Here is a 13,566-nt window from a genome sequence, read left to right as displayed (position 1 = left end):
ACATAAACAACATTTTAGTGTGATACAATTGCTTACCTTGTCGGAGTAAAGTTATATCCAATTTTACAACTTCATTGCCATGATGATGTTACAGTGATTCAAACAACTTTATAGCTCAAATATTACTTTAGTTTAAAAAAAATCTTGTTACTGCTCTTATAAAATTATAAGCTTCACATTTCTTCCTTTAAACCCTCCAAAAACTGGCCCAATTTTAAGTGTCTCACAGAAATCTAGAATTTTATTTTATTTTTTAAAATTTCTTTATAAGAAAAGGAGCGACTATACGAAATCATTTTCTGTCGTAATCGACATTATGCCACAAATTCTATTGATTGAGCTTGTATTGAACCCATAATATTCCTTTAAGTATTGATGATAATATCACATGAGGTCATTTTGCATTGGGTTGAATCCTCTGATCCACGAATCATTAAATCACAAAGGAAAAAAATTACGTATCTTTTCACTTCAAAACAAGAATATAATTATTCCTAATGGTTTATTTTCTTAAAAAATATGTATTTTGAGAGCATTACACATCTGCAGAAGATCATGGTAAATATTCCAGATACACCCCTTCCTTCACCATGTTGAATTTATGTTGTCATAATACTATACATGAAATATTATATAGATAGATAGATAGATATAAAATGGCATATAAAGAGGCTACAGAATTATGAATAAGGGTCAAAGGTTAATTGAATCTAACAACACACCCTGAGTTGTAAACCTGGCTTTTAGAGTTATGTCCTTTGCAGTGTTGGGGAAGCTACTTTGAAACTGCAGCTACTGTACAAGCTATTCATATATTAAAGTAGTACAACTGTAGGCAAGCTACTCTTTTAAAAAAGTAGTTAGTTACATTACTAGCTACAAACAAAAAGTAGCTAACTAACTTTAAGCTATTTAAAGAAGAAATGTAGTTTAGATATATAACAAATGGATGACATTATAGTAATAGTACCATAGTAATCACAAAATGAATCATGGTTACTACAGTCATGATTACTACAATATTACATACAGTAAAACCACGGTTAATTCTCAGTAGTGCTAAACAAATAGGGAGACAACATTAAATTGAATATAAATGTATACTTAATATAGAGAGAAAGCTTGTTTGTTTACTCCCTCTGCTCCATTGCTGCGTTTGCATTACAATGTCACAAATGTAAATTTTGTGATGCTACACTGCTACTCGTTGGAAATGTTGCTCAATACTTGGAAAGCTACACTATTATGAAAATAGCTGAACTACTGTCACGCTACTGACAAATGTAAAATTAGTAGCGTTGCTACTTTTAGTGAACTACTCCCCAACACTGATCGACTGTAGTGGAAACCATGCATCAGGGTTTTTCAGCATCGAATAGGCCTAAACTGTAAAAAGTGTGTCTTTATTTGTCTGAACATTGAACATTTCTACAAATAGCACAAAACAGGCAAATATTACTCTGCCAACTTGACACATCATGTTTCACAATGACTAATTCAGATGCCATGGATCTTAGCTTGGCCTGTAAGAAAGATCATCACAGTTTTCATCACACCCTTCACAGTATGTGTTAGCATGGATATAGTGATCCAAATGTGCCCCTTTGACAAGCCGATGAATGGAAACTCCGACACTGGAATGCATGGTAGGCAGCCAGGCATGCACAGGTAAGAAGTGGACGGCGTTCTCTCAACACCTCATAAGGCAATTACGCATTAGTAGTGACCGTGTAAGCTGTTGGCCAACTTGAGAGGAAAATACATCAGAGTTTTTTATCTCACTGATGTGCTAATGGTAGCTATTTGCTGACATAAAAAAGGTGTTAAAAGATTGCTTGTCGCTCCACACCAAGTGATCCTTAAAGACCCCATGAAATAGTTTGACAAGCGTAGTTTCTTTCTGTGTTGTTATATTTGCTTTTAAACTGTTTGGGACATATCGAAGGGCTTGTCCCTTTCTTAAAATAGCCAACTGTTACATTACAGCCATGAACCATAAATTTGCAACTTTTTAATTGGTTGCATTTGCATTTAAGGGGAGGGACATTTTCATTCAAGAGAGAATTTGATTGGACAAAAATCTGTGTAGTGCAATAAGTGTCATCTATGAGTCATCAAAATAAACACTGTACATTTTTTATGTGTAGATCTGCTAAAAGCGAGTTGTGTCAGTGTTTAGGTATTCACTATATAGATGGCCTCAAATGTATCACACATGGGCTAAAAGCGACAAAGATCTAATTTTGATTTCATGGGTTCTTTAACACGAACTAAAGATGTGTAATGGCAGTCAAAGCTCAGCAAACTTTCTGAACTCATCCACCAGCTGCTATTAAAGAAACGTAATGTCTTTGAAGTAAGCAAATGTACCGTTTACTGGGCACACTGAGCTAATCTTTTCTACTCGGGCCAATCAGGATTTCAATGCAATTCTCCTGATTTGAGCACAGCAGCATTTGAGTCATTGGGCGAAAAATAGCAAGCCCATATGCACATTGGGTCATCACATATGAGCCATTGGGTAGAGAATCATAAACTAAGAATAAGCATTCCGATTAATGAAACAGATACAATGCTGATAAAGAAACTAAAGGCAATCACATGCACTGTTTGTTTCAGCAAAAGGGCCCTCATCTGTTTGGTTTGTCGGATGACGTCTGCTCAGATGCTAGTTCTGCCAAGCAAATGGTTACTAATAACAAGGTGTCATGCAGCCAGGAGCATATTCATGATTTAGAAAGTGTTGTTGTTGTTTAACGCTGCTCTGTTGGATTAGCACAGCACAGGTAATCACATTCAAATAAGGTTCATTAGCTAAATCGGGCCAGCCATATTGCATTCAGCGACCCTGATGCAATTTTAAATCCGATAGGGCTCAGGGAACAGCTCATAGCAGTAATGCATTTTATAACATCCAACCACTTTGTAATTAATAGCACACATCTGTGAGTTCAAATGAAATCTCTTAAAATGCTTCAAAAACATGAGGCATTTAACATGTAATTATAACTAGGTTTTTCTAGGATGAAGAAAACGACTCTCTTGTAGTAGCTACATAATGACACAAAATGTGTGAGGGAGTTTGATCAGTTGGAGGAAATCAGAAAATCAAACTAACCAATTTAATGTAAAGATAGAGGGATAGTTCACCTAAACATTTAAGTCATTGCGTCATTGACCCATCATTGTTTCAAACCCATATGACTTTCTTTTTTTTCTGTAGAATACAAAAAGAGTTGTTAGGCTTAATGACAGTCTCAGTCACCATTCACTTTCATTGTATGAAATAAGATACAATAAAAGTGAATGGTGACTGACCAAACATTGTGCCTAACATCTCCTTTTGTGTTTTACAGAAGGAAGAAAATTATACGAGGACATGGTGGTGAGTAAATGATACCAGAATGTTCATTTTTGGGTGAACAATCCTTTTAACATCAGATTATACTGTATGTATATTTCCCTAATTAAGAAAATGATAAGCTTCTCTTGGAGTAGCTACATACTGTATTGACAGCACATGTGGGTGTTTAATCAGTGGGAGGATCTGTCCAATATTATGTCCAATATATTGACATAATTTAATATATAATTGCATCAAACTGTTCGTACTAACCGTGCTAGAGCTGTAAAGATATTTTAGCAAGACCTCACTTTAAACAAATGGGCCTATATTGCTGCTTACATGCAATTGTTTCATGGGAGATATATTGCAGGTCTGAAACTTTAAATTTCCTGAAGCCTTTGCTAACACTCCATTGGTGCAGAAAATTATATAATTAGAGGGGTTTCCACACACTTTGTTCTTGCATTGTGATGTGAATCTTAAAGAGTTAGTTCAGGCAAAAAAGAGTAAATGCTGTTGACATTTACTCACCTTCATGTCATTCCAATCCCTAATGATTTTCTTTTTTTTTTTTTTTTTTTTTGCTTGGAACACAAGAGGACAGCTAAGGCTGTCAATTCCTAACATCCTGGATGACATCTCATTTTGTGTTCCACAGAATAAAGAAAGTCATGTGGGTATGGATCAACATAAGGGTAAGTACTGACAGAATTTAAAATTTTAGGTGAACTATCCCTTTAAGACACAAGTGCAGTGAAATGACACTGTGTCCTATTATTTTTTACAGTCCAATGCGGTCTGAGATGGTGGAAAACTCAAGGCTGATGCAAGTGCAGCAATCAGATCAAACTAAAGGAGGTCAGCAATCATAAATATTTAAGGCGGGTTCTAAAGGGAGCCCTTTGGTAGACATTAGCTAGTTTGAATGGGGTTGTATTTCAGTTTCAGTCAACTGCAGATGAGGGTTATTCACATATTTAGAGGTAAATCTCAACCTGTGTAGATAAATAACTTAAGTGCTTCGAAATCTGTGAACATACAATTGATCTCTCATTTCAGTGAGAATGGTCTAAAACATTTTGCCCTGAAAGGAGAAATAGGAAACAAATAAGCACTCTGACCCCAGCCTAGCTGGGATATGTGAAAAAGAAGAATTTCACTGTATATGTGCAAATGTATAATGTGTGATAAATAAAGAAAATTATAATTAATTAATTATAATTATAAATTATAAAAATTAATTATAATTAAACATTCTGATATTCACAATAGGTGGAAATGACCCTTACAGCAAATTATAAAACAATTCCAGCAATATGCCTTTTCACTATATGACATTTTATTGCACACTAGCCAACATGACATCAACATGATAAATCTTGTACAATATTTCACATGAGGCACTGGTACATAAATTATTTTAGTAAAAATGTCAAGCTGTAATTCATATATTCATAACAAAACTTGCCCCCCAAAAATGTGTGCATCTCATTTACAGACAAATCAATTTAGTAACATCAATGGCAATGTGAAATGGATAAAAAAAAAAAAAAAAAAAAATAATAATAATAAATGCTTGATGCTAATTTCCCCCAGGGCAGCTCACATTTGACACAAATAAGGTGCAATAAATCACAGATATATTGGTAAGACTTTGCAATAAGGTTCTATTTGTTAATAATAGTACATCATAATCATGAACTAACAATGAACAATATTTGTACAGAATTTCTTAATCTTGCTTAATGTTAATTTATAGAAATAGAATTGTTCATGATTAGCTCAGAATGCATTAACTACTGTTTTAATTTGAGGTCTATGTGTTAAAATGAACATTAATCAAGTAAGTACTGAAAAAAGCGTTATTCGTTGTTAGTTCATGTTAAGTAATTTAGCAAACTAATGTTAACGAATACAACCTTATTGTAAAGTGTTACCAGATATATTTAACATTATTTTATCACGTTGCCCCGCTTTTTCATGTATGCTGTATATTGCATCAAATAAATACTGTACATTTAAAACAAATTGTTTAATATAAACAACTTCCCCTTGTACAACTTGCACATTATACAGGTATGAGGTAAAATAATGCCGTTTAATTCCACATTTTGAACGAAACACCCCTGTAAGGGGGCGTTCACACCGAACGCGTTTTTTTTTTTTTTTTTTTGCGTCCGTCTGCGCAGTTTTTGGTTTGTCTACGTAAAAATGCGCTAGACGTCTTGCGTTTGGAGCGCAGCGTTTTTTTGGACGCCGTGTCAAGTTAAAAAAGATCTTCAACTTTTAAAAACGCGTCTCGGGACTGCGTTCTGTTCAATTCGCTGCGCTGCGTCTAGCGTTTTAATTAGCGTAACTAATAACGCGTTCGGTCTGAACACGACCCATAAGGCTCAATGCATGATTAAAACATTGCCACGAAGAATAAAAAACACTGCTTTACCGTTCAGTTTCATAGCGACATTTCTTCCCGTTTTCTTTTTTTATTATTTTAAACGGCTCTTTTTTATTGATTAGTTTGTTGTTTGTTTGGACATTACATGTTCTTGGCTGCTCTGTTTGTTATTTAGCTACAGCTGTGACTCGGAATGGGACCTTTTGCCGTTCCTCTCCATACTGGAATCGCTGCTGTCCGCGCCGTTACAGTCCGACCATGTCCCGAGCATACTCTGCTCCATTGAGTTCCCAAAGCCTCCGGTGCAGCGCGACAGGTCACACGAACTCACATGCAGCCTGCGGTCCGCCTGTCTCGGGCAACACAACAGCCTCTTGAAGGCTTTCCTGAAGTCCGGACTCCGGCAATAAATGATCGGGTTGAACGCGGAGTTCACGTACCCCAGCCAGTTCAAAAACACGAAGAGCTCCTTATCCACCACTTCTGCGCAAAACACCCGCATCACGTTAACGATGAAAAACGGCAGCCAGCACAGTGTGAATGTTCCCATTATTATTCCCAACGTTTTCAACGCCTTCTGCTCCTTTAAAGCCAGAATCCTTGTTGTTCTTTTTCTGTTAGGTTTGCAGTTAGTTACCCCGAGGTTGTTGTGAAACCTTCCCTCACATTTATTAATTTTGTTCAGTTGTTTTTTGGCTTCTCTGTACACCCTGGCGTAAACGAATATCATAACCACTAAAGGGATGTAAAATGATATAACAGAGGACGAGATGGCGTACGCGCGGTTGGTGACGAAGTCGCAGCACTCAGGATTGTCGTAGCAGGATGTCTCCACGATGTCCCGGGACCAGTGCATTAGGATGGGTGGGAAGGAGACCAGAGCTGAAATAGCCCACACTCCACACACCACCACCTTGGCCCTTGCTTTTGTTAAAAGGCTCTGATAACGAAATGGAGAGGTTATGGCAATATACCTGTCTATTGCAATTACGCAGAGGGTCTCAATGCTCGCCGTGACGCAGAGCACATCAACAGATATCCAGAATTCACAGAAAAAGGATCCATACATCCAGGTTCCTCTAACTTCCAAGGCTGCGCCAAATGGCACCACCAGCAACCCCATGATCAGGTCTGCGCACGCCAGAGAGATGATAAAAACGTTGGTGAGCGTCTGGAGTCTCTGATTTCGGGCTATGGCGACTATAACCAGTATATTCCCCACCACAATAACAAATACTATCAGACCCATAAGGATTCCCATGCCCACGATCCACTGTTCTGACACGCCAGCGCCTGGATTGTTAAGGTCCACCGTGGCACGTTTAGAGTCATTACTAAAGTTTACGGACGGTAAACCGTCTCCCATGGTGTGGAGAAATCAAACGCGTTCATTCAGACAGGTATCCGAACTTCAAGTCCTCTCTGGAGCGCAGCAGCACCATGCGCTTCCATCCGCGCTCTGATCCCGAGCCTAGCGCCTACCCGCGCTTACTGAAAGAATGATCTGAGCGACAAAATAAACCGGTGACATCACAGACTTCACAACCAATTACACAACGTCTCTAAATTTTAAGTCAATAATTATTTGTTATAGTACATGTAAGGTGCCGTGCAAGACTCCTGCAACGTTCCTCTCTAGGAAAAACTAACAAAAACTCTGTGCTGCGCTTTTATTATAAATCTAATGAGAAATTATTCTGTAGCCTACATGTCAATGTCATATAGTGCAACTGGGCTTTAACAAGCATAATGAACTTGGTTTGAAATTGCTATCTCTTCATCTAATGGCTTATGAAGTGCTGTATATTTGGTCATGGCATCCAAAATCTTATACTTACCTGGTTATGAGTTACAAAACCACTATAATGCTTTGTGGTTTTAGAATGACAATTATTTTGATGACTCATTTGATCCTTTTATCTATGTGAGACTGCAGAGAAATGCATTTCTTTAAAAAAAAACATCTTTTAATTGTTTGGAATTGGACTGTCACATGAACTCACTCTAAAACAAAATTATACAAATTGCATAGCATAGTTTTATGCACTTTTTTGTATATGTGTAAACTGTAAAAATGTGTTGTCAAGTAACCTAAAAAATGTATGTAAAGTAAAAAAAATAAAATAAAAAATGAAATGGTTTAATTAAAATAAAAGAAATTGTTCAGTGTAAGAAATTCACTTTTAAATTAAAGGAATATTCTGGCAGGGGTGGTGCCAAGATGTTTTCACATGGGGAGCAGGGCAGGGTACCCTGATCAGTCTGGGGTGGCACCGAAATTCCGTCAGACCAGGGGTGGGGTGGGGGTGGGGGGATGCGAGTGTTATATGTCTGATGGGGGGTCATGTCGGGGGGTGAGGGACCCCCGGGACCCCCCCTCTAGAACCGCCCCTGTATTCCAGGCTTAATACAAGTTTAGCTCAATCCACAGCATTTGTGGCATAATGTTAATTACCACAATAAATTATTTCCGACTGGTCCCTCCTTTTCAAAAAACAAAAATTGTTACAGTGAGGCACTTACAATGAATGTGAATGGGGCTAATTTTTTGTAGGGTTTAAAGGCAAAAATTTAAAGCTTACAGTTTAACTTTATAAAAGCACTTAGATTAATTCTTCTGTTAAAACTCTTATGTTATTTGAGCTATAAAGATGTCTAAATTGTCGGGTTTATGGTATATGGCGTTATTATCATGGCAATGAAGTAATAAAATAGAATATGACTTTAAACAGAAAAGGTTAGAAAGCAATTTTATCAAACTAAAATCATGTTTATATAAATATTGTTTACATCTTGTGGCTATACTTTTGATACTTTGTGAGTATTTTAACGTTTACGGATTAGCCCCATTCACTTCCATTGTATGTGCCTCACTGTAACCCAGATTTTTGTTTTTTTTTTAAACAAAAGGGGGCACAAGTCAAAGTTGTTTTCTGTGGTAACAAACATTATGCCACACATGCTGTCAATTGAGTTTAACTTACATTGAACCCAAATATTCCTTTAAGGGGTAGTAATTGCCTCCTGTATTTGATTTTCAGAGGCATTTTGTACATTTATGATGTACTTTATTCTAAACATTAAAAACATATTTTCAGCTAGTTCGAATCCCAGGGCGTGCTGAGTGACTCCAGCCAGGTCTCCTAAGCAACCAAATTGGCCCGGTTGCTAGGGAGGGTAGAGTCACATGGGGTGATCTCCTCGTGGTTGCTATAATGTGGTTTGTTCTCGGTGGGGCGCATGGTGAATTGAGCGTGGTTGCCGCGGTGGATGGCGTGAAGCCTCCACACGCGCTATGTCTCCGTGGCAACGCGCTCAACAAGCCACGTGATAAGATGCGCGGGTTGACTGTCTAAGACGCGGAGGCAACTGGGATTTGTCCTCCGCCACCCGGACTGAGGCGAATCACTATGCGACCACGAGAGCGCATTGGGAATTGGGCATTCCAAATTGGGAGAAAAAGGGGAAAAATCCCCCCCCCTCCAAAAAAAAAAAAAAAAAAAAAAAATTCATTTCAAATTCAATTTAAGAAATTTGTTTACACAGTTCTCCATCTGAATAATTAGATGATAATATTTTCTCTTACCCATAACAAATGGAATCAACATCAACTCATATCTTATACCATAATATGTATATAGGCATGTAATAGAATATTTAGTACAACATCATATGTTACAAATAAAAATCAGAGGAATTCTTTACTTGGACTTTTTTCTCTATTTTGCAACCACATTTTGAATTTTAGTGGCATGTTTGTCACTGTTGGTCACATTTTTGCCCTGACAACCACCTCCCCCCTCTTTAAGGTACATGCAAATGTTTTTTTTTTTATTATTATATTATTTTTTTTGTATTTATTTTTTTTATTCCCTTTTCTCCCCAATTTGGAATGCCCAATTCCCACTATTTAGTAGGTCCTCGTTGTGGCGCGGTTACTCACCTCAATCCAGGTGGCAGAGGACACGTCTCAGTTGCCTCCGCTTCTGAAACAGTCAATCTGCGCATCTTATCACGTGGCTTGCTGTGCATGACACCATGGAGACTCACAGCATGTGGAGGCTCATGCTACTCTCCGCGATCCACGCACAACTTACCACGTGCCCTATTGACAGCAAGAACCACTAATTGCGACCACGAGGAGGTTACCCCATGTGACTCTATCCTCCTTAGCAACCGGGCCAATTTGGTTGATTAGAAGACCTGGCTGGAGCCACTCAGCACGCCCTGGATTCGAACTCGTGACTCCAGGGGTGGTAGTCAAGGCACATTTAACGTTTTACAGTTAGCCTACATATAACCATGCATGTCAAAAGATCATCTAGTGATATTTCTTTTAAACGGTTGTAAACTGGACTGCAAACTTCTCTAACTTCTGGAGAGCAACACGCAACAATAATGCCTGACAGCACGAAGCAATTACAGGGTCCCTGCTGGACAGATAGGGTGCATGTCTGCAAACTTCACAATGGTCAATTCAGTTGTTCCATAATTTCCACCATGCCCCAGCACTTTCCTGGGACAAATCACCACCAGTCAAGCTATAAAAAGAGCCAACAGTGGACCACTTGCTTTCCTTAAAACTAAACAGCCCGGGCTAGAGATGTTTTTCTAGCAGTAGGAAGCTGTTACTACAGATAAGATCATAATTGCACCTCCTTATAACCGGACTCAAACAAGCACATTAGACTAATGCTGCAACTACAGAAATTCTTTTCTCATCTACATTCCAACAATGTAGAACAACAGTCTGACAATTTCTTCTTTTATTCTTTCAAAGAAACCAACAGGTATTAGTATTCCCAAAATAAATAAGATTTTTGATACTGCCTTCACAAACTTGTATGTATGTGTAGCCAGTACCGCTACACAGTCAACCCTTTTGTCATTGTTTGATCCATCAGATAGTGTCCTGGAACTCTTGTGTACGGAATGATCTCACTCTTTCTAAGCGAGCAAAAGGAAGTTCTCCACTCACGCTGCTTGGCTGCAGGCCCTGTAGCAGGATGCATATAGCATGTAGCTTTAAGGAGGGTTATGCAATCGCCTAAAACATCCCATTCAGGCACCAATGCAAACTAAGACATTAAGCAGGCACTGGAACACTTATGGGTATGGTGATGATTGCACAATGATGGGAGATTCAAACTTAGAATTGAACCAGAATTAGGAGGGGTAGTGTCTAACATTGCCAGCCAATAAAGTCATACGAACAGACATTTTTGCTGGGAGAATTTGGCGATGGTTACCCAGTGTTCACACTGTTATATTATCTTAAGTGACAACCAGTGTTTGAATTGTGTCAGGGCTCTGTGGGGGACCCTAAAGTCATATCCCACACTGACATATTTTACATTCTCCTTTTTTAATAAAAAAAGAAAAATGGCAACTCAATGCGAATAAATTGATAACAGGAGAAGAGTCTTATAATTGTTTCGTTATAGTTAGTCATTTCCTTGACTTGATAGAGCATGGAAACTAGAAGGGTGTTGAACAAATTTGAGCACAATGAGCAGGTTCTTTGATGTAAGAGCCTTCTTCCTCTCCCAATTATGGTGCAAATTAAGATTTGAGCAACAGACTAACAATTTTGACCAATTTGCTCATTATAACTTTCTGCTTGGTAGAACAAATCTTAAACTTGCAATGCTTCTAATAAAACAAATTCTGAATTTAAAACAGCCACTGCAAGCCTCATGGCTAAACAGCGCATAGAAGAAGATACTCCTCAGTATTATTAAAATGAACGTATTAAAACCATGCAGTCTTATACAAAGACTGTGCAAATCATGTAAGTGAAACACAGGTAGCTTCTCAAATTTCTATCTGCAGCAATCTAATTATCTGTAGCTTTATTAAATTCATTTTATTAAAATCCACAGAACGCAGTTTTATTCACAGTGAACACCTTCAGAATATTAATTCTGTATACTAGAAGAACCTCCTTGCACGTATTTACCCAAACACCCGTAACAGCTATTTATTACAGATAACAGACTTCTATATTCTGCATTAGCTTTGAGAACAAATCAATAAATAACACAATGCTTACATAGCATAGAATCAGAATCAGCTTTATTGCCAAGTATGATTACACATACAAGAAATTTGTCTTGGTGACAGAAGCTTCCAGAGCACAAACAATACAACAAGACAGAGATAATAATAATAATAATAAAATAGAATAAAAATAAAAAGCAAACAGAAAATAAAAGTATATATAGAAATACACAATAATATATACAGGTGCATCTCAATAAATTAGAATGTCGTGGAAAAGTTCATTTATTTCAGTAATTCAACTAAATTGTGAAACTCGTGTATTAAATAAATTCAATGCACACAGACTGAAGTAGTTTAAGTCTTTGGTTCTTTTAATTGTGATGATTTTGGCTCACATTTAACAAAAACCCACCAATTCACTATCTCAAAAAATTAGAATACATCATAAGACCAATAAAAAAAACATTTTTAGTGAATTGTTGGCCTTCTGGAAAGTATGTTCATTTACTGTAATGTACTCAATACTTGGTAGGGGCTCCTTTTGCTTTAATTACTGCCTCAGTTTGGCGTGGCAGTGAGGTGATCAGTTTGTGGCACTGCTGAGGTGGTATGGAAGCCCAGGTTTCTTTGACAGTGGCCTTCAGCTCATCTGCATTTTTTGGTCTCTTGTTTCTCATTTTCCTCTTGACAATACCCCACAGATTCTCTATGGGGTTCAGGTCTGGTGAGTTTGCTGGCCAGTCAAGCACACCAACACCATGGTCATTTAACCAACTTTTGGTGCTTTTGGCAGTGTGGGCAGGTGCCAAATCCTGCTGGAAAATGAAATCAGCATCTTTAAAAAGCTGGTCAGCAGAAGGAAGCATGAAGTGCTCCAAAATTTCTCGGTTAACGGGTGCAGTGACTTTGGTTTTCAAAAAACACAATGGACCAACACCAGCAGATGACATTGCACCCCAAATCATCACAGACTGTGGAAACTTAACACTGGACTTCAAGCAACTTGGGCTATGAGCTTCTCCACCCTTCCTCCAGACTCTAGGACCTTGGTTTCCAAATGAAATACGAAACTTGCTCTCATCTGAAAAGAGGACTTTGGAACACTGGGCAACAGTCCAGTTCTTCTTCTCCTTAGCCCAGGTAAGACGCCTCTGATGTTGTCTGTGGTTCAGGAGTGACTTAACAAGAGGAATACGACAACTGTAGCCAAATTCCTTGACACGTCTATGTGTGGTGGCTCTTGATGCCTTGACCCCAGCCTCAGTCCATTCCTTGTGAAGTTCACCCAAATTCTTGAATCGATTTTGCTTGACAATCCTCATAAGGCTGCGGTTCTCTCGGTTGGTTGTGCATCTTTTTCTTCCACACTTTTTCCTTCCACTCAACTTTCTGTTAACATGCTTGGATACATCACTCTGTGAACAGCCAGCTTCTTTAGCAATGAATGTTTGTGGCTTACCCTCCTTGTGAAGGGTGTCAATGATTGTCTTCTGGACAACTGTCAGATCAGCAGTCTTCCCCATGACTGTGTAGCCTAGTGAACCAAACTGAGAGACCATTTTGAAGGCTCAGGAAACCTTTTCAGGTGTTTTGAGTTGATTAGCTGATTGGCATGTCACCATATTCTAATTTTTTGAGATAGTGAATTGGTGGGTTTTTGTTAAATGTGAGCCAAAATCATCACAATTAAAAGAACCAAAGACTTAAACTACTTCAGTCTGTGTGCATTGAATTTATTTAATACATGAGTTTAAATAATTTGAGTTGAATTACTGAAATAAATGAACTTTTCCACGACATTCTAATTTATTGAGATGCACCT

General features: G+C 38.0%; 1 protein-coding gene across 1 annotated transcript; it reads right to left on the bottom strand.

Moving 5' to 3' along the window:
- Window positions 1-4,669: 4,669 nt before the first annotated feature.
- Window positions 4,670-7,736, bottom strand: LOC127426979 (beta-1 adrenergic receptor-like). The gene has a single exon (XM_051674220.1). It carries the CDS (start codon window positions 7,105-7,107, stop codon window positions 5,917-5,919), a length of 1,191 nt encoding a protein of 396 aa, XP_051530180.1. The 5' UTR covers window positions 7,108-7,736; the 3' UTR covers window positions 4,670-5,916.
- Window positions 7,737-13,566: the final 5,830 nt, after the last annotated feature.

This window comes from Myxocyprinus asiaticus, chromosome 36 (assembly GCF_019703515.2).
Source record: "Myxocyprinus asiaticus isolate MX2 ecotype Aquarium Trade chromosome 36, UBuf_Myxa_2, whole genome shotgun sequence".
NCBI classification, from domain to species: domain Eukaryota; kingdom Metazoa; phylum Chordata; class Actinopteri; order Cypriniformes; family Catostomidae; genus Myxocyprinus; species Myxocyprinus asiaticus.
This window is presented reverse-complemented; position numbering and strand designations above follow the sequence as displayed.